The 21854-nt window shown below is 44.6% G+C and overlaps 1 protein-coding gene across 7 annotated transcripts in view; it reads left to right on the top strand.

The window, feature by feature from the left end:
• Positions 1-21854, top strand: part of LOC140737958 (TBC1 domain family member 1-like) — a 245980-nt gene that overhangs the window by 199081 nt on the left and 25045 nt on the right. For all 7 annotated transcript variants that reach the window (XM_073064847.1, XM_073064845.1, XM_073064848.1 and 4 more), the window contains one exon: positions 15102-15260. In XM_073064847.1, coding sequence (XP_072920948.1) covers positions 15102-15260 — 159 coding nt within the window. The remainder of the gene's footprint in view (positions 1-15101; positions 15261-21854) is intronic.

Raw genomic sequence — 21854 nt, 5'->3', positions numbered from 1 at the left:
TGCTGTGAGCACAGTAAGACTTGCGGGCTGCCCCCCGTACATTCAGACTGTGTTGGTCGTTGATGCACATGACACATTTCGCTGTATTTTTCGATGTACATGTGACAAATAGAGCTAAACTCTCTAAGTTCCCTCTTGATTGAAGTTATATTTTATAAATGGCCATTGTGAACAACATGCAATTTTTTGTTTATCATAAGAATTTAATCAGAGTCATTCAGGTTTAATATCACTGACATGTATTGTGAAAATTGCTGTTTTGTAGTGGCGGGACAGTGCAATATATAAAGAAAAGTTTCAATAAGAAATATATAATAAATTAAGTTATTAGTGCGAAAAGAAGTCAAAAGTGAGGTAGTGTTCATCGGTTGATTCATTGAAATTAAGGTTCACGGTGCATAAATTAAGGAAATTGACAACAGTGGCTGGTTATTGGAGCTGGTGGTGGGATCAGAGGTTAGAACAGTAAATGTACTAAAGAGAAAGGGAGAAGCTTTTGGTTTTGAAGAGGTGAAGATCAAGAAATTGCTAATAGACTGGAGAGAGTGATCTTGCTTCAAGTCCATGAGGTGCTCTGGAAAACACCCAGAGCTCGTGGAGCTACTTTATCTCCCCCATTCATTTAATGTTTCATGAAGTTAATCGTGCTCCTTAAATGTGGGAGCATTTGTCAATAAGATTTCCTGCCAACCCAAACATCTATCATAATGGAGTTGCACAGACTTGAATGCTTGGAGTTGTGTTGCCTATTTCTGAGTCTTTGCATCAGCACAACATCGAGGGCCAAAGGGCCTGTACTGTGCTGTAGTTACCTTGTGTCTTCTAGTGATTTTAATTTTTTCTCCTCTATTTTTAGAACCTCCCACATGATTAATACCATGATTTTGTTGACATATATAACATTTTTTGTAAATTATTTCCTTTGTGTTCTATTGAAATAATTTCTGGACTTGGTTTTCAAAAGGTCACCTCCTTATGAATCTATCTACAAGTTTAAATTCATTGCAGTTTTACGTATGCTGTGACATGAATTTAATTTTGAAGCTCGTTTCCATTCCTGCTTTGCTTTCAATCCCAATTTTTAATTTCTAAGGATGCTATTGAAAAATGACTCTCAAGCATTTTGTTCGTTTCCTCTGAAATGTATTGAATACATGGCAGCTTTTTGCTGCTTTCATTTCACGTACTACCTGTAGCTGCTACTTGAATTTGTTTTCATTTGTGATGCTTGAGTCCAGAAAATAATTTGAGATGTATGGCCTACAAATATTTGATTACCAGAAGTACTTCTCAAAATAACTCTCATTGTTAGGCCTTCTGTTTGAAAACATTGTGTAATAATCTGTCCAACAGAATTTACTGTTTCCTAACATTACCAGCCTATACTCCTGCTTGCCCCTCCCCAGAACAGCCAATAGTTCAGTAAGTGGGGTAGGCTCAAGGATATAGGATAGTTCCTTTCCTGCTCTGTTGCATTTTTGTTTGACACCATTTGTGCTGACATTTAGTCAACAAGTTCCATTTGTTTATGTGTTTAGCATGGCACATAAACACACTTGCTTCAATAAGAAATCGATCCTAGAGTCAAGGTAAGGTTGGCAAAAAAAAGTTTACTCAAACATAGATTTGAAGAGAGTCTTAAAGGAGCAGAAAAAATGGAGAAAGTTCCATTTAGAGCCTCGGAAACCAAAGGCATGGTGGAACAATACTGAGGCCAAATATTTCTGAAGCCTGTGACTGCAGCTTGTTACTCACATACCTGAGGGACAGGAGAGCCATAGGCAGAAGAGGAGTTGGGACAACGTAGGGATTTGAAAGTAAGGATGAAAAATTGAATAAGATGGCTTTGCTGGACAGGATGCCATTGCAGGTCAGTAAATTCTGGGATATGAAGAATTGGTTTTTCACACAAAGGATGGTGGTCAGATGGATGATAGAAAAATGGAGGATTATGTAGGAGGAAAGGGTTGCATTGACCTTTTGAGTAGGTTAAAATGTCCGCAGAACAATGTGGACTGAAGGGTCTGTACTAAGCTGTATATTCTATGTTTGAAATGGAATGAGCTGTTAAAGCAGGGGTGTCAAACTCATTTTAGGTCATGGGCCGGATTGAGCAAAATGCAGCTTCATGTGGGCCGGATCAGTCGGACGCGTGCGAACGCAGCTTTCGTTGCCTCCGTTTTTTCAGCCTGCTCTCATGTGTCTCAGTCTCTGCTATAACTACAAAGTGTTTCACTTTACAAATTCCGTTTCTTATGAAAAAGACTGCAGAGCAAGACTGCCGAATAAACACTAAAAACCCTGAAAACCTAGTACTTGAATAAACTCAGCATTAGCCATATCATACGCCATAGGCGCTTCGATTACTGGGGCCAGCTTTAATAGTAATTAGATATTATCTCACGGGCCAAAGATAATTCCGGCCCGCGGGCCTTGAGTTTGACATATATGTGTTAAAGGAAGTGGTAGGTGTCATTAATTACCACATTTAAAAGACATTTGTACAGGTACTTAGCTGGGAGCCAAGTAATGGGTGGCATGTCCAATGCAGACAAATAAGTTAAGAGCAGATAAGCATTGCAGTTATCTGAATGAGTTGGGCTGAAGGGTCTGTTTCTGTGACCATAAGCCACAGGAGGAGAATTAGGCTGTTGGTTTCTTCGAGTCTGCTCTGCCATTCCATCGTGACTGATTGACTACCCCATTCTCCTGCCTTCACCCTGTAACCTTTTTTTTGCCCTGACTAATCAAGAATCTATCAAGTCCACTTTAAATATTCTCAATGACTTGGCCTCCACAATTGTCCATGGCAATGAGTCCCACAGATCCCCACCCTCAGGCTAAATAAATTCTTCTTTGTTTCTGTTCTAAATGAACATCTTTGTATTTTTAGGCTATACTGTCTGGTCATAGACTTCCCCCTCTACAGGAAATACCCTCTCCACTTCCACTCTATCTGGGCCTTACAATATTAAATATGCTTCAGTGAGACAACCTTCCCCCCACCCCCACCCCCGATTCTTCTAAACTCCAGTGAGTACAGGGAAGGCCCAGAGGCATCAAATGCTCCTGATATGTTAACCGTTTCAATCCTGGGATCACTCTCAGGAGCCTCCTAGGGACCTTCTCCAATGCCAGCACGGCCTTTCTTAGATAAGGGGCCCAAAGCTGCTCATAATACTCCGTGCTATTATAGAGCGTCAGTATTACATCTTTGCGTTCACATTCCTGTCCTCGCAAAATAGATGCTAACATTGCATTTGCCTTCCTTACCACGTGCTCAACCTGTAACTTGACCTTTAGGGAACCCTGCACGGAGACTTCCAAGTCTATTTGCACCTCTAATTTCTGAATTTTGTCCTCTTTTACAGAATAGTGTATGCCTTTATTCCAAAGTACATGGCCATACACTTGCCTATACTACATTCCACCTGCCACTTCTTCACCCATATCTCCGTGATTCAGAGGGTAAAAGCAAAGAAAGAGAGTGCTGGCTATTTGGTCCTTGTACTTGGCTGATCCTTTATCTCAGTGGTACTTTCCTTTACCTGCCTGTATCCCTTGGTTCTTTTAATAGCCAATAACCTATGACCTCTTTCGTGAGTGTTCTTGGCAGATGGACTTCCACAGGCCTCTGGCATCAAATTCAAAAGATCCCTGCCCTATGGTGGATGATGGGGGGAATAAATTTATCCTTGTCTCCTCTGAATGGTTGATCCCTTAGATTGAGACTGTAATCCCTGAATCCAGACAACCAAACCGGGCAAAGGATATCCCCATATCTACTCCAAGTCCCAGAAGAATGATGCAAGTTTCCAGGTGATCTCATGATGTCAAGAGCGTCTCGGACAAGTGTCACTTTCCAGGAATCATGCTGGTGAAATGAGTTAGGAAAAGAGCAACAGAGTTTTGACTAATCTTGTGGTTACCAAGAGTAAGCAGAGGTGAAGAATAGCTGTATAATTGGGGCTGAGAGGAGAAATGGATCAGCCATGATGAAATGACAGGGCAGACTCGATGGGCCAAGTGGCCTACTTCTGCTCCTATGTATTATGTCTTGTAATTAAGATAGTAATAAGTTGTCTTATAAGTTTACCAAGATCGTTTTAAATAGTGGAGCGGTTTTGACATGTAATTGGTCCTATTTTTTATATTTCTATTGACATGAATGGGATGTGTAAGTAAGTTTGTGAACAGTCTGGATCAGTTTCGTCCACTTTTTGGAAGAGAGATTATGTCATTGGCTAGGAAGTAGAGGTTGTTCCTGGCTCTGAAGATATGGTTTCTGCTTTCATTATGTTCAGTTTGAGGAAAGTTCTGCTCTTCTAATCTTAGACATTTAGCAGACAGTCTGACAAATTACAGATAATGCAGCCATCTCGATCTAGGAAAAGGGGGTGAGGTGGGCTATGGCCTTCAGTATGTACGTGGAAATAGGACACAGAAAAAATCTGGGAACCGTCTGTCCTTGTCTATCACGGACTCCTGTGACACAGTAATGTTTCCCCAAAGGCAGTTGGTTTGTTTAATGCTTCCTTTCCTTGCATTGTTGTGTTGGTTGTGTTGTGAAGTTTAGTTAATGAAATGGTTAATGAAACTGGATAAAGCTCTATAAGTTTTAGCTGTGTCAAATTGTAACATCTGCTAACGTGTAAATTGTAATCATTGTTACATGTCTTTCTGACATGCTGGGTTTACACTGGCCTTTCAGTGCTTCCAGTTCATCGTATGTATGCAGTTGGCAGCAGTATCTCTTCAAATCAGGATGGGTGTGGAACGTAATTATATTTTGTACATGGATGATGGATTGGCATTTAGCCTGAGTTGTTCTGCAATCTTTGCAATTTACTTGCAAGTAAAATGCCAAGTTCGGAGAACAACTCAACCACCCGAGCTACCACATTGTCCAAGTTGCTTCCATTAAACAATAGTTCCAGCTTTGCTTGGTAAACTTGCATGTAACATAGAATATGAATTTTTATGCTACCCCCAGTGACAAGCCAAACTTCTGAAAATTATGGAGTTGGTTATTATTGTCACACGGGAAAGAGATTTAGCCAACAGCCGATCGGTGTTTGGGATTGATTAGCAAGATCAAATTAAAGGAAGGTGGGGCAAGCACCCCGGCCATTTTCTGGGTGGACAGAGACAGAGTGGTGATCTTGTGGCTTTAGCTCTTCAAGGCTTCAGTCAGAAAAATCCTTCCTGTTTTTGCCTTCCCTTTATAACTGGTCAGATAGGACAGTAGAGATGCCAGGCTGGATGGTGGAATGCTCCTCTTGCAGGATGTGGGAAGGCAGGGAGACCCCCTGATGACTACATCTGTGAGAAGTGCATCCAGCTGCAGCTTCTAACAATCCGCTGTAAGGAGTTGGAGTTGGAATTGAATGAAGTCCAGATCATTGGGCTGAGGGGGTGACAGATGGGACATATAGAGGTAGTTATACCCAAGGTGCAGGATACAGGAGACTTGGTGACAGTCAGGAAGGGGAAAGGTTTTAAGGAGCCAGTGCATAGTGCCCCTGTGACCATCCCTCCTTAACACAAGTATATCACTTTGGATACTACTGGGGTGGGGGTGGGTGGGTTGACCTAACAGGAAAATCACAGTGGTCGGGTCTCTGGTACTGAGTCTTCCTCTGTGACTTGGAAGAGGAGTGGGGAGAAGATGCATGTCGTGGTGATAGGGGATTTGTTAGTTAGGGGAACAGACAGGAGATTCTGTGGGTGAGAACAAGATTCCCAGATGATATACTGCCTCCTGGGTGCCAGGGTCTGGGCTATCTCAGGTCAAGTTGTCAGCATTCTTAAGTGGGAGGGTAAACAGCCAGAGGTCATGGTTCATGTAGGTATCAGTGACATGGGTAGGACAAGTGTTGAGGCACTGCAGAGGGATGTCAGGGAGTTAGGTGCTAAGTTAAAGTGCAGGACCTCCAGGGTTGTGATCTCAGGATTGCTAACCTTGCCACATACGAGTGAGACCAGAACCAGGAAGATTATACAGTCTAATGCATAGCTAAGGAGTTGTAGGAGGGAGGGCATGAGATTTTTGGGACATTGGGCTTTGTTCCAGGGAATAGGGGACCTGTACAGAAAGGACAATTTGCACCTGAACTGGAGTGGTCTAATATCCTAGAAGGAAGATCTGTTAATGCTGCAGGGTGGGGTTTAAACTAGAGTTGCAGGGGGATGGGAACCAGAGTGCCAGAACAGTTAGAGGAGAGGTTGTGGAGGCAGATGTTGGTAAGACCTCAGAGAAAGTTAGGAACCAAGAGGTTGAGTATGGTGCGTCTAGTGTCCCAAGCTGCATATATTTTAGTGCAAGTAGTATGGTAGAAAAGGTGAATGATAGTGCTGAAGATGAGGTAGGTGGTTTACAAAAAGAAGCTGGTGATAGGGCAAAATTGCAGTCAACAGGTGAGCTGAATCATTAAAGGTGGTCAGAATCGAAAGGGCTGAATACAGGACTGAAGGTGTTGTATTTGAATGTGCGCAGTATACAGAATAAAGTAGATGAACTTATAGCACAGTTACAGATTGGTATGTATGATGTCGTTGGCATCACCAAATCATGGCTGAAAGAAGATTATAGCTGGAAGCTATGAACCGGAATTAATTAGGGAGCTTAAGGTAAAAGAACCCCTAGGGGACAAGTGATCAGAATATGATCGAATTTGCCCTGAACTTTGAGAAGGAGAAGCTAAAGACAGAGGTATCAGTATTACAGTGGACTAAAGGAAATTACAGAGGCATGAGAGAGGAGTGGTCCAGAATCAATTGGAAAAGAACAGTGTCAGGGATGACGGCAGAGCAGCAATAGCTGGAATCTCTGGAAAAAATTCGGAAGGTAAAGATTGTATACATCGCAAAGAGGAAGAAGTATTCTATAGGAAATTTGACACAACTGTTGCTAGCAAGAGAAGTCAAAGTCTGCATAAAAGCCAAAGAGGGCATATAATACAGCAAAAATTAGTGGAAAGTTAGAGGATTGATTGGGAAGCTTTAAAAAACCACCAGAAGGTAAAGAAAGAAGGTAAGCTAGCCAGTAATATTTATGAAGATAGCAAAAGTTTCTTCAAATACATAAAGTGTAAAAGAGAGGCATGGGTGGATATTGGACTGCTGGGAAACGATGCTGGAGAGGTAGCAATGGGGGACAAGAAAATGGCGAACAAACTGAATAAATATTTTGCATCAGTCTTCACTGTGGAAGACACTAGCAGTATAGTGGAAGTTCCAGGTATCAGGGGTCATGAAATGTGTGAAGTCATCATTACTAGAGCATAGTGTAACGGGGGTTTTTTTTCTTTTTCTTTGTTACTGTGTATGTAATCAAAATGGCGTCTTTGTTTTGTTAAAAGTAGGAATGCTGGCGCCTGTGTTAATGGTAGGAATGCTAGCGTCTTTGTTATGATAAGTGCTGGAAGCTTGTTTGGGACTGTAAACTGATTGTTGGCGGGGATTTTGGGGAGTCGGTGCGATGGAGTGAGAGAGAGAGGACGGGATGCTGGAAGCTGGGCGACGGTCCCCGGCCCAAGGTTTTCGGTGATGAGAGGAGACGGAGACAGAGGAGTGTGGAGCGACTGGTCGACCACCGTGGGGGTCCCAGGAGGCGGGTCGAGGAAGTCGGAGGGGATCGAATGGTGGCCAGAAGACTTCAGTAATTGAGCTCCAACGGTTGTGCATGAAGTGGTTTGGACTTTGATAAGTTTGGCGCCTTTTCTTTTTTTTTCTCTTATTCATATATACTGTATCGTTAGTAATCGCTTAGTTATAGTAATCTTTATAAATTGTACTCATTTAATCGCATAAGGTGTACTGTCTGTTTGTTGGGCGAGGCGGGGACATCACACAGCATCCACACCAGCTGATTACCCAGTTTGGCGGGGCCGAAGGCTGCTCCCCCTAGACTAGAACGAGTTTGAGCGATGCCTGAGGCGACCCAGGGGTTACATTGTGGGGTGCTGGTCCGGGATTGATTTCTGTGGAAGCTGTGTGATCGCCCTCTTTGAATTGTGGCTGCGGCGAAGAGCTGGTGTGCGTTTGTGGGTGTGCGATTGCCGGTTATCTCTGCATGTGTGTTGGGTGGGGTGGCTGCTGTTGGTAGCCCGGAGGTCGTTGTTCGAGTTCCGGCTAGCGCTGACGAAATGGTGGTGGTACCATGGGTTGTCCGTACTGTTTGGAGAGTGAGGAGTGACAGGTTGGGATGTTTTAGCTATGGTGGGCTCCGCCCGGTTGTTGGAATAACGTCCAGCCCTAAAGGGGCGGAGACATGGGCGGAGCAGACCTCTCAGTTGTTGGGTGAGTGGCAGCGCTTGGCTGAGGGAAAGCGACAGGGATTGGTTGAAAGTTTGAGTAGACGGGCTGGTAGCGTTGTTAGAACTGTCGGGCGCAATTATCTCGAAGTGACAGCTGCCAGTTCTGGGAAAGTGTGGGAAAATGCGTGTGGTTCGACTGGAAGTCAAATGCCGCAGCTGTGGGGCTTATCATATCCGTGGCAGGAGATTGGTGGGAAGTTTTTAGGGTATCCCTTTTGGTTAGGAGGGCAGATAAATTGCTTGCGGAGACGGGGATCTGTCAAGGGGATCAGTTGTTCCGTTGATCCGAGAGGTGTCGGGAAACTTAGAGGAGGCCCAGTGGGGGAACGGCTTGGGGTCTCTGGGGGAGCACGTTCCCAGCAATGTACCAAGGAACTCCCGCAAGGAACAGACCCTATTCCTGAAGGCTTAGAGGGACCACGCACTCAGGTGTTGTTACAGATGGATAGAGGTCAAGTTAAAGCCATCCTCGGCACCGGGGCACCGGTTAAGTTGCTGTACAGTTTGTTTTATAACCGCTTTTGGAAGCCTTTACCCTTGATGACATTGACGGCACTGGAGATTTGGGGTACCAGTGCCGGTGATTATAAAGACGATGGTTGTTGGTCAGTGAAAATGGAGTTCTTAGAGGCAAATGTGGAGGTGACTGAGGTTCGTGAATCGTTAATGCTGATGTGTCCGGACCCTGTTGAGACGGGCAGCGTTTCGGTTATGGAGAGAACCAATATCCTGTTGGTGCGCTTGGGGGCCTGCCCGGAGGAGGCGGGTGAGAGCTGTTTGGAGGCATTATCGATGCACCCAGAGTTTCGAGCTGCTTGTGCGGACGTGTGTAGCAGTATTGGGCCGATACCGAATTCAAACAAGAGCCGTTGGTGGTATGGCCTGGAGGAGAATCTGAGGGTGAGACCCTCTTAGTGGACGCTGCGAAATACCACCAGGGAGGGGAGTTGACTGCTGAAGACACCTCGGTGAGGCAGAGGTTGCGGCGACTGGCCCCTACAGCGTGGCAGACGTAGGCAGCGTGTGTGTGGATTATATTGGGCCGTAGAGGCGATGGCCTATCTGAGTGGTGCGAAGAGGTTTAAGGTGCTGGATCTGAGGAGTGGATGTTGCCAGATCCCGATGAGTGAGGCCGCCAAGGAGAAGACGGCGGTTAAAAGTTTCCTAGGAGTCTTTCCGGTCCGAAAAGATACCACAGGGTATCTCCGGAGCCCTTGCAACCTTCCTGCAGGGCATGTGGAAGACCATGGGTGTGTGGAGGCGTTTGGAATTTTGACGTATGTGGATGATCTCCTGGTATTTGGATTTGCCTCAGGAGAATATGAAGTGAGGGCGTTGCAGGAGCGGCTGAGAACTACAGAGTTAAAGTGTTTTCTGGACACGTGCCAGGGCTGGCGAAGGTCGCAGCTCGTGAGTGTCTGTCTCTACGGAATCAAGTTTGAAATGAAGACTGAGAGACCGGAGAGAGTGATCTGGAACCATTTGAAAGACTTACAAGTTGGAGAGAACGAAGAAAGTTGTTTGACTAAGGGCCACAGCAAACTGAGAGCCTGGAGAAGGGAGTTTGCGGAGGTGAAGAAATTGCGGACAAATCTCGGAAGGGGGAAGCGGTAGCTTGAAGGGAACCTGAAGATGACCATCGACAGTTCAAATGAAGTGCAAAACCTGAAGGTTGATCTGGAAGAAGTCATGAGGAGAAAAAAAGCTGGAGAGAAGTGCAGTGAATACTGAACTGGAGGGTGACCAATCTTTAACTACTGCTTTTCAGGTCGGGGTGGAAGAAGCTGTTGGAGTAACTGCATTCCAGATTGAGATGGCCGGGATGCAGGAGTCAGAACTGCTGAGCCAGGGGCCAGAGAAGATGATAATCTCAATTGCAGGAGGCTGAAGAGACTGCAGGAGCAGTGCAGGCCACGTGTTTCCGTTTGGAGAAGATCAAACAGCAGCTACCGATCGAAGAAATGAGGAAGAATACGGATTCAAAGGCTGATGTGCTGGATGTGTGGTACATGCTGCCTTTTGCTGACTTTCCCTCGATTGAGGAAGAGACCTTAGGCCCTTCTTCCACTGAGTCAGGTGTAGTGGGGAGGGTTAGCTGTGTGCAGTGTGGGGCATGAGTGAGAGGTTGAAAGAGGAGTTGGTAGTGGACCCAAGGTATCCCCAGCTGTGTCCTAGCCTAAGGGTTTAGGTGAGGGGGGTACGGAGGTCTCAGAAGGGTTTGGGAACGCCCAGATAGTTGGCCTATATAGAGCCTAAGGAACAGGGCGTGAGGTTTACTGTGTGGGGAGGAGATGTCACTGCTGGTGTTTGGGTTATGGTGTGTTGACAGGAAAGGTGACGAGTTATCTAATAGTCATGAGGACATGACTTTTATTTGGTGGGGGGAGAGTGTAACGGGGGTTTTTTTTCTTTTTCTTTGTTACTGTGTATGTAATCAAAATGGCGTCTTTATTTTGTTAAAAGTAGTAATGCTGGCGCCTGTGTTAATAGTAGGAATGCTAGCGTCTTTGTTATGATAAGTGCTGGAAGCTTGTTTGGGACTGTAAACTGATTGTTGGCGGGGATTTTGGAGAGTCGGGGCGATGGAGTGAGAGAGAGAGGACGGGATGCTGGAAGCTGGGCGACGGTCCCCGGCCCAAGGTTTTCGGTGATGAGAGGAGACGGAGACAGAGGAGTGTGGAGCGACTGGTCGACCACCGTGGGGGTCCCAGGAGGCGGGTCGAGGAAGTCGGAGGGGATCGAATGGTGGCCAGAAGACTTCAGTAATTGAGCTCCAACGGTTGTGCACGAAGTGGTTTGGACTTTGATAAGTTTGGCGCCTTTTCTTTTTTTTTCTCTTATTCATATATACTGTATCGTTAGTAATCGCTTAGTTATAGTAATCTTTATAAATTGTACTCATTTAATTGCATAAGGTGTACTGTCTGTTTGTTGGGCGAGGCGGGGACATCACACAGCATCCACACCAGCTGATTACCCAGTTTGGCGGGGCCGAAGGCTGCTCCCCCTAGACTAGAACGAGTTTGAGCGATGCCTGAGGCGACCCAGGGGTTACACAGTATAGTGGAAGTTCCAGGTATCAGGGGTCATGAAATGTGTGAAGTCATCATTACTAGAGCATAGTTTCTTGGGAAACTGAGAGGTCTGAAGGTAGATAAGACACCTAGACCTGATAGTGTGTACCCCAGAGTTCTGAAAGAGGTGGCTGAGGGGATTGTGGAGGTATTAGAAGTGATCTTTCAGGAATCATTTAATTCTGGAATGGTTCCAGAAGAGTGGAAATTTTCAAATGCCACTCCACTCTTCAAGAAGGGGGAGAAGCAGAAGAAGAAAAACTATAGGCCAGTTAGTCTGACCTCAGTGGTTGGTAAGATTCTGGAGTCAATTATTAAGGATGAGGTCTGTGGGTACCCAGAGGCACGTGATGAAATAGGGCATAGTCGGCATGGTTTCCTCAAGGGGAAAATCTTGCCTGACAAGTCTGTAGAGTTCTTTGAAGAAGTAGCAAAGAGGATAGACAAAGGAGAATCGGTTGATGTTGTGTACTTGGATTTTCAGAAGACCTTTGACAAGGTGCCGTACATGTGGTTGCTTAACAAGCTATGAGCCCATGGTATTACAAGAAAGATTCTAGCATGGGTAAAGCAGTGGCAGGTAGCAAAGAGTAGGAGTAAATGGAGTCTTTTCCGTTTGGCTGCCAGTGACTTGTGGTGTTTCACAGAGATCAGTGTTGGGACCAATTCTTTTTGCATTATATGTCAATGATTTGGACAAATGAATTGATGGCTTTGGTGCAAAGTTTGCAGACAATATGAAGATGGGTGGAGGGGTAGGTAGCTTTGAGGGAGTAGAGAGGCTTCAGAAGGACTAAGACAGATTAGGAGAATGGGCAAAGAAATGGCAGATGGAATCCAGTGTTAGGTAAAAATGAGGTACAAAGGGACTTGGGAGTCCTTGTGCAAGATTCCCTGAAGGTTAATTTGCAGGTTGAGTCTGTGGTGAGGAAGGCAAAAGCAATGCTAGCATTTATTTCAAGAGGACTAGAATATAAAAGCAAGGATGTAACATTGAGACTTTATAAAGCACTGGTGAGGCCTCACTTGGAGTATTGTGAGCAGGTTTGGGCCCCTTATCTTCAAATGGATGTGCTGAAACTGGGGAAGGTTTAAAAGAGGTTCACAAAAATGATTCCAGGATTGAATGGTTTGTCATATGAAGAATGTTTGATGATTCTGGGCATGGAATTCAGAGGAATGAGGAGTGGCCTATCGAATGGTGAAAGGCCTTGAAAGAATGAATGTGGAGAGAATGTTCCCTGTGATAGGAGAGTCTAAGACCAGAGGACATGCCCTCAGAATAGAGGGGCCTCCTTTTAAATCAGAAATGAGACGAATTTCTTTAGCCAGAGAGTGCTGAACCTGTGGAATTTTTGCCATAGTAAACTGTGAAGGCCAAGCCTTTATGTATATTTAAGGCAGAGGTTGATAGATCTTGATTGGTCAGGGCATGAAGGGATACAGGGAGGAGTCAGGAGATTGGAGCTGAGAGGAAAATTGGATCAGCCATAATGAAAAGGCAGAACAGACTCAGTGGACCAAATGGCCTAATTCTGCCCCCATATATATTGGTCTTGAAATAAAGTGAAATTATCTGTGTGGGTGGCTTTCAAAACCACTGTAAATACATTGAGGTATACAAGGGGAAAGCAAGACAATGCAGAAACGTTACAGTTCTGGAGTAAGTACAGTGCACATAAACAATAAAGGACAGGGGCCATGACAAAGTCAAGAGTTCATCTAACTTACAAGAGGAACATTCAAGGGTTTCAGAAAAGCAGGATTGAAGCTGTCCTTGAGCTTGGGGTGCATATTTTCAAGATTTTGTATTTCAGCCCAATTTGCATATGGTAGTGGGGGAGGCAGGAGAGGTTTGAAGACCTACAATATTGTTCAGAAGTCTTTTTTTATATATACTGAATGGTAGATGTATAATTTGAGCGTGAGCTAGGGTGCCTAAGACTTATGCACAGTACTGTATTTATCAACGTGGAGCGGATAACGAGGTTGTAAATCTGGCGGAAGCACAGGATGTTGGGAAATGCAAGGGTGGAGTGCTGCACAGGTCGGGCAAATTCAGCCCTTAGACACCAGGCAATGTAATTTGACTCCTAACAATTGGTTTATTGATCATTACAGAATGCCTCTCTGGCCCTCCCTTCCCTCTCCCTTTCCCCTTTCCAAACCATGATACCCCCTCTCAGTCCACAATAACGAGCCATATCAGAATCAGGATTATCACCATTCACAAATGTATTGAAATTAATTTTTTCTTGCTGCAGCAGTACAGTACAATACATAATATTTTTACGGCACTGTGCAAAGGTCTTCGGCACGCGACTCTATCTATGTACTTAAGACTTTTACATGGTACTGTAATTTTTGACCAAGCCTGTGGCCTTGTACATCAATGTTCCTTCCTTTGGCATGTGTTAGTGATATCTAATTACAGTTCATAATGTATCTTTTTAAAACAGTACCAATAGATGGGAGCTGATATATGACAATTTTTAAGTTCCAATCTTTTCTTTGGAGGTTTAGTTGGAAATTTTAATCAAGCAATAAGAAAGCATGATATTTGCCTATAAACCTATTTTTTAAATATATATATTAAAGGGTGGTGGTGGTGTGGATAGTTTAGAAGGTTAAGGGTTACAATGGGACATTAATCAGATGCAGAGCTGGGCAGAGACTTGGCAGATGGAGCTCAGCTGGAGAAGTGTGAAGTGATTCACTTTGGAAGGTCAAATTTGAAGGCAGAATGTAGAGTTAATGGCAGCATTCTTAGCAGTGTGGAGGAACAGAGGGATCTTTTGTGTCCATGAAACAGAGATCCCTCAAAGTTGCCATGCAGATTGATAGGATTGTTAGGAAGGTGTTTGGTGTGTTGACCTTTATTCAGGGGTTTGAGATCTGAGCTGTTTCGTCTCTATAAAACCTGGGTTAGATCATATACTTGGAATGTTGTGTTTAGTTTTGGTTGCATCCTTACAGGAAGGATAAGGAAGCTTCAGAGGGGCTGCAAAGGGGATTTATCAGCACGCTTCCTGGATTAAAGAGCGTATCGTATCAGGATAGATTGAGCTAGTTAGGGCTTTTCTCGTTGGAGCAAAGAAGGATGAGACATGACGTGAACAGAATGATAAAAGGCATAGATCGAGTGGACAGCCAGAGTCTTTTCCAAATGGCTTGTAGGAGGGTCCATCATTTGAGGCTGATTGGAGGAATGTCAGAGGTAACGTTTTTACATGGAGAGTGGTGGATGTGTGGAATACACAGGCAGAGGTGGTGTTAGAGAGGCAGACACAGCAAAACATTTAAGAGACTCTTGGAGGGACATGTGGATGATAGAAAAATGGAAGGCTATGTTTGGGGGAAGAGTTAGATTGATCTTGGAGTTAGTTAAAAGCTCAGCACAACATCATGCCAAAGGACATGGACTGTGCTATAATGTTCAATTTGTTCTAAATACAAACCATTCTTTAATGTAAGTCTCTCGGACTTAAGGAAGATGCAGATATTTATAGCTATTCTTTAAAAACTGCACTTTTCTGAACTGTTCCTTTTTGAGGGTTGCAGGATGGATTTCTTTATCCCAGCAAGAAGATGCTTCAAATTCAAGCATGGTTTATCCTTTCAGTGTTTAGTGCTGATTTAACATTCTAAACATTATACTTGAATGCTGAGAAAGGTTCTTTTATAAAGATTCTTGAAAATCTGTCCACAGGAGTGCCTCGGCACCACCGAGGGGAGATATGGAAGCTTCTAGCAGAACAGCACCAGCTGCGGTATCGGCTTCCTGTAAAGCAGCAACCAAAGACTACTCGGTATGAAGAGCTATTGAAACAGTTAACATCTCAACAGCACGCAATACTCATTGACCTCGGTAAGTGTTCACTTCATTCATTTCCTACTCATCGCTCTTCTAGGTTTTCAGATGGGCTGACCTTACAGAGGTACACCCCGGTAAAGGCTGGGTTGTGAGTCTGTTGATCATTCTATGTGGACAGACGGAAGAGGAATAGGCATCGTATGTAAAAGCTACAGAAGAGTAGGAATAGGGTAGATGTTAGCCGGTTCTCCTTTTCCCAGTGAACCTCCTTGCCGTCTTCTGTGTGCTGACTTCTCAAGAGAGAATGCCTGAAACTCTGAACTGAGGGCAAAGATCACACATATAAAAGGCAAATGGATTAAGAATTAATCTACACATTGTCTTTGAGATGCAGACTGGCTTTTGGATTACCATAGGCTGTCAGTGTTCCTGTGGTGGAGTTATTTCTCTGTTCTGGGAGACTATCTGTTGCACAGGCATCTGGACAATAGGGCTGACTTGATAGAATTGCTGGTGTTTTCTTGCTCATTTTCAGTTGTTTGGTGATCTCTTGAATGGAAAATACCTTGAGGTTTCATACCTCCCATCATTCCAGAGGCAGGTCAGGTAGCTAATTCACATTGGTCAACTGGCTCTGACTGCCAAATCTCATCTCAGTCTGTTCAGAACCACTTTGCACTTTCATCTCCTTTTCAAGAGTTTGCATTGTTTCACCTCTCCTGTCTTTATTTGAAATCTTCATTTTTTATGGCCTGCCCATGCAGCCTAAAAATGTAGTTCTAAAATTATCTTTGCTTCTTTCTTGCCCAACATTTGCACTGAGCAGTTCTTTGTTCCCTGTGGCTTAACTCTCTTTCACAGTTCCCTCATCAAAACCATTCCTCTCTACCTCCGGCCTCATCATTCCCATGCCAGAAAGGGAGGCAGCTTTATATGGAGGAGTGATAATATTGAGTCCTAAAGTTAAGCTAAGACCTTAAGTCTTATGGGTACCTGAGCAACATACATAAAATGCTGATGGAACTCATCAGCCAGGCAGCATCTATGGAAAAGAGTAAACAGTTGACGTTTTGGGCCGAAACGTTTTGTTTGTGTTGCATGAATCTTGATCAGTTTCTTCTGCTGTGCTGAAATGCTGAGTTTAGCAGAAAGTCTCATGACCCTGGATAGTGAATATCCATACTGAAGCGGGTTAACTATTCTCCCCAGATCTGCAGATCACATTTGCTCTTTTCCTTATATGGCTGGCAAAACTATTTACTGATCTAGGACCATCTTGAATGGTTGTGCAATCCTGAATTATTTTTTCTCTCTGGGAGACCATTAAATTGAAGCCCCTCACCCCCTGAGGCTAACTCTCGCCCAAGCCCTAAACTAGCATCGATCACGAGTGTCTCCCACATCTCACTGTTTACTCTAAGCTCATGTTGTCCATGGCACACACCTGCTGCTCAGTCACTTCCTAGTAACCTTAGCTGGTGTTGTCAGAAGTCTGTCCTGCGAATGTATTACCCCTATCTCTGTGAAACATGCCATTCCTACCTATCACCTCGAAATACAATCCTTAGCTTTTGCATCCTGAGAAACTGATCCCTTTATTTTCCAAGTATCCAAACACCATATTTCTATCACAAACAAGAGAAAATCTGCAGATGCTGGAAATCCAAGCAACGCACAGAAAATGCTGGAGGAACTCAGCAGGCCAGACAGCACCTATGGAAAAACGTACAGTCGACATTTCTGGCTGAAGCCCATCAGAAAGACCATATTTCTATGCTTTTTCTTTTTACCAATGCAAGTATTTCAAATGTTTATGACAAATGTGAGAAAATTATTTTGTTCATCTTGGAAAGAGTAGTTTCCCTGGCATGGATAACTTCATGCTGCACAACGTTGAACTGGTTCCACAACCTGTGGACTCGCTTTCAAAAACTACACATCTCATGTTCTCAATATTATTTATTTGTTATTGTTGGGATTTTTTGTATTTGCAGTTTGTCTCCTTTTGCATTTCAAGTCAAGTCACTTTTTATTGTCATTTCAACCATAACTGCTGGTACAGTACTCAGTAAAACAAGACAACATTTTTTCAGGACCATGGTGTTACATGACACAGTACAAAAGCTAGACTGAGCTACGTAAAAAACCAACACAGAAAAAAAACTACACTAGACTACAGACCTACCCAGGACTGCATAAAGTGCACTAAACAGTGCAGGCATTACAATAAATAATAAACAGGACAATAGGGCAGTAAGGTGTCAGTCCAGTCTCTGGGTATTGAGGAGTCTGATAGCTTGGGGGAAGAAACTGTTACATAGTCTGGTTGTGAGAGCCCGAATGCTTCGGTGCCTTTTCCCAGATGGCAAGAGGGAGAAGAGTTTGTATGAGGGGTGCGTGGAGTCTTTCATAATGCTGTTTGCTTTGCGGATGTAGCGTGTAGTGTAAATGTCCATGATGGCGGGAAGAGAGACCCCGATGATCTTCTCAGCTGACCTCACTATCCACTGTAGGGTCTTGCGATCCGAGATGATGCAATTTCCAAACCAGGCCTTGATGCAGCTGCTCAGGATGCTCTCAATACAACCCCTGTAGAATGTGGTGAGGATAGGGGGTGGGAGATGGACTTTCCTCAGCCTTCGCAGAAAGTAGAGACGCTGCTGGGCTTTCTTGGCTATGGAGCTGGTGTTGAGGGACCAGGTGAGATTCTCTGCCAGGTGAACACCAAGAAATTTGGTGCTCTTAACGATCTCTACCAAGGAGTCATCGATGTTCAGCGGGGAGTGGTCGCTCCATGCCCTCCTGAAGTCAACAACTATCTCTTTTGTTTTGTTCACATTCAGAGACAGGTTGTTGGGTCTGCACCAGTCCGTTAGCTGCTGCACCTCCTCTCTGTATGCTGACTCATTGTTCTTGCTGATGAGACCCACCACGGTCGTGTCATCGGCGAACTTGATGATGTGGTTTGAGCTGTGTGTTGTTGCACAGTCGTGGGTCAGCAGAGTGAACAGCAGTGGACTGAGCACACAGCCCTGGGGGCGCCCATGCTCAGTGTGATGGTGTTGGAGATGCTGCTCCCGATCTGGACTGACTGAGGTCTCCTAGTCAGGAAGTCTAGGATCCAGTTGCAGAGGGAGGTGTTCAGGCCCAATAGGCTCAACTTTCCAATTAGTTTCTGAGGGATGATTGTGTTGAATGCTGAACTGAAGTCTATGAACAGCATTCGAACGTATGTGTCTTTTTTGTCCAGGTGGGTTAGGGCCGGGTAGAAGGTGATGGCAATGGCGTCATCTGTTGAGCGGTTGGGACGGTACACAAACTGCAGGGGGTCCAGTGAATGGGGCAGCAGGATCTTGATGTGCCTCATGACGAGCCTCTCGAAACATTTCGTGATGATGGACGATAGTGGCGGCCTTGAAGCACGTTGGAACGATGGCGTTGCTCAGGGAGATGTTGAAGATGTCAGTGAGAACATCTGCTAGCTGGTCTGCACATCCTCTGAACACTCTACCAGGAATATTGTCTGGTCCAGCAGCCTTCCGTGGGTTGACCCTGCACAGGGTTCTTCTCACATCGGCCACGGAGAGACACAGCACCTGGTCATTTGTAGGAGGGGTGGACTTCCTCACCGCCACTTCATTTTCCGCCTCAAAATGGGCATAGAAGCTATTCAGCGCATCTAGGAGGGAGGCATCACCCGTACAGTCAGGTGATGTTGTCCTGTAATTGGTGATGTCCTGGATGCCCTTCCACATGTGCCTCATGTCGCCGCTGTCCTGGAAGTGGCTGTGGATTAGCTGGTCATGTGCACGCTTTGCCCCTCTGATGGCTCGGGACAGTTTAGCCCTTGCTGTTGTTAGAGCTGCCTTGTCGCCTGCTCTGAAGGTGGAGTTGCGGGACCTCAGCAGCACACGCACCTCTGCGGTCATCCATGGGTTCTGGTTAGCGCATATAGTGATGGTCTTGGACAGAGTAACATCATCAATGCACTTGCTGATGTAGCTGGTCACTGATGCCGTGTACTCCTCTAAGTTGGTAGAGTCGCCATCGGTTGCAGCCTCCCTGAACATGTGCCAGTCAGTGTGCTCAAAGCAGAGATGGCTCCTGCTGGCCAGGTTTTCACCTGCTTCTGAACTGGTCTGGAGCGCCTGACGAGCGGTCTGTATGCTGGGATTAGCATAACAGAGATGTGGCCTGAGTAACCGAGGTGGGGGCGGGGCTCCGCCCGGTACGCGTCGGGGATGTTTGTGTAAACCAGGTCCAACATGTTCTCCCCCCTCGTTGCAAAGTCCACATACCGATGGAATTTGAGGAGCACTGACTTAAGGTTCGCGTGGTTAAAATCACCGGCGACAATAAACAGTCCATATCGATTGCTTGGCAGTCTTTGTGTCTAGTTTTTCATTAATATATCTTGGTTCAACTGTGAATCCCTGTAAGAAAATGAATCTCCGGGTAGCGTGTGGTTGACGTGTACATACTGAAAATAAATTTACTTTGAACTTTGAAACCAGCTTTTTACCAGGAACTTGGAGCCTTAGGTAATTAAGAAATAACATAATTTCTTAAATTTTCCTTTTAAGGTCTAACATTAATCCTCTGTGCTGCTCTCTACTCAGAAGTAAAAACACTCATACAACACTGGTACATTTGCTGTTCCCATGGAAATCCTCAATGCCTCCATGTAAAACACCCAGGACATTTCAGTTTGCATTTTATTGTGTATAGAGGCATGCGCAGTTGACAACGTGATGCACCTGCAACATAGTAAAACATCCCAAGACTATTTGTAAGAGGCATAATCAAGCAAAGTTTGATCCCAAGCCTTTGTAGGAGACATTAGAGCAAGTGACCTAAAGGTTTGTAAGAAAAGGAGTGTCATGACGGAGAAAATTGAGTTGGAAAGGTGTAGATCACAAGGTCCTGACAAGAAGGCCATGAATTTGGAAGGGATAAAGAATAGGGGCCTACCATCTCTCTTGTAAGCATAGTGATTAATTTGGAAAACTCAAGAGTTTATTAGGGTGTTATTAAATTTCACAGTTGAGAGAATAGAAGTTAAGACCAAGCAGAAACTTGGTTATGATTTTCATTTTAAATTAGTGTGTGGAATTCCTTCTTTGAATTCCAGTGCAAATATTTTGCACCATGTTTCATGTTTTGGGAGATTCCTCAGTCTCTAAAGTGCATGTATTAACATATTACGTTGTTTCTGTCTAAATCAGAACAGGATTTTTATAGGGAGGGGTGACATATTTGGCAACTTTTTTTTAATCAGCCCGAGGAGAATATAGAAAAAATAGTTCAAATCTGGTTGAAGCTTTGGCACCAAAAACGTGTGATGCTGTTGGATTCTTTTGTTCAATATTATGCTGCAATAAAGCTCATAACTAGATACAAGCTAGTACGTTGTTGCTGATTTTTGGCAACGTGTAGACAGTGCAGTAATGGAACAAGTTGCAACAGGGAGACATTGAAACTGAAACAAATATTGACTGATCAACCGTGGATTTGCATATAAGGAGTTGAAAGAGGTCTTGGTTTCGAAAAACTGGATTTTCTACCTCCAGATGTGTTCATTCGCCAGCTGTTTTAAATGCTAAACAATAAGTTTTATTAACGCATGATTGGTGTCAAGAAAACTGATCAAACCTTGTGGGGTGTGACTTCAGCCCAGTGCCACATTAAAGTAGAATGTGGTTTTTGCTCATGGTTCACCCCGCAGTGTGTTGCAGCTGTTGCAAGGAAGTATGGATTCTACACCAGCTGCTTCCCCACAGGAAGGAAAAAAAGAAAGGGTGGGCCATAATGGGGCTTTGCTTATCTTGACAAAGTGTTTGATGAAGGACCCGCCCAAAGCTGCTTGTTTTTCCCCCCTTTCAGCTGCTTATCGACGTACTTTTATCTTGAATGTTTTCTGTTAATTTCAGAAAATAGTTTTGACCCCAAACGCTTTGTAAGGTAGGCCAGTCAAACAGAAGCATTAATGGTCGGTCTCTGACATATGGAGTGGCAAAGTGGTCAGCAAGAGTTCCTGTTTTTGCAGATTTTCTCTGTGTGTGTGTGTGTGTGTGTGTGTGTGTGTGTGTGTGTGTGTGTGTGTGTGTGTGTGTGTGTGTGTGTGTGTGTGTGTGTGTGTGTGTGTGTGTGTGTGTGTGTGTGTGTGTGTGTGTGTGTGTGTGTGTGTGTGTGTGTGTGTGTGTGTGTGTGTTGGAAATGCTCGGCTTGTTACACAGCATACATGGAGGAAGTCAGGGGTTTAACCTTTCAGGTCAACGGCCTTTCGTCAGGATTAATGAAAGTCAGAAAACTGTAGGGTATCTGCAGGTTTTAGCTGTGGGAGTTTATAGCAAAGGGGTACATAGTCATTCACTGGATACGTCTTTTCATTCTGCCCCAGCAAGGAAACTAGGTTGGGATTCTAAAGGTGAGGCAATGGAAATTACAAGTCCACTGTATCCTAGCACAGATCCATTGGGAGTCAGACTGCTCAGATTCACAAAGGGCAGCTGATCCAAGTAGCTGTCGCCTCGGCTCTTCACACTTTGGCAGGTGCTAATGCCAGGATGCAAACTGTCCACGGGTTTTGCTCCAAATAGAGCAAGCGTTTCTCAGCCTCTCTGCTCCACATTAGCCCAGATGCAGGAA

Source organism: Hemitrygon akajei, chromosome 13 (genome assembly GCF_048418815.1).
Source record: "Hemitrygon akajei chromosome 13, sHemAka1.3, whole genome shotgun sequence".
Lineage (NCBI taxonomy): Eukaryota > Metazoa > Chordata > Chondrichthyes > Myliobatiformes > Dasyatidae > Hemitrygon > Hemitrygon akajei.
Note: the sequence above shows the minus strand (reverse complement) of the source record. Positions and strands in the feature narration are given on the sequence as shown.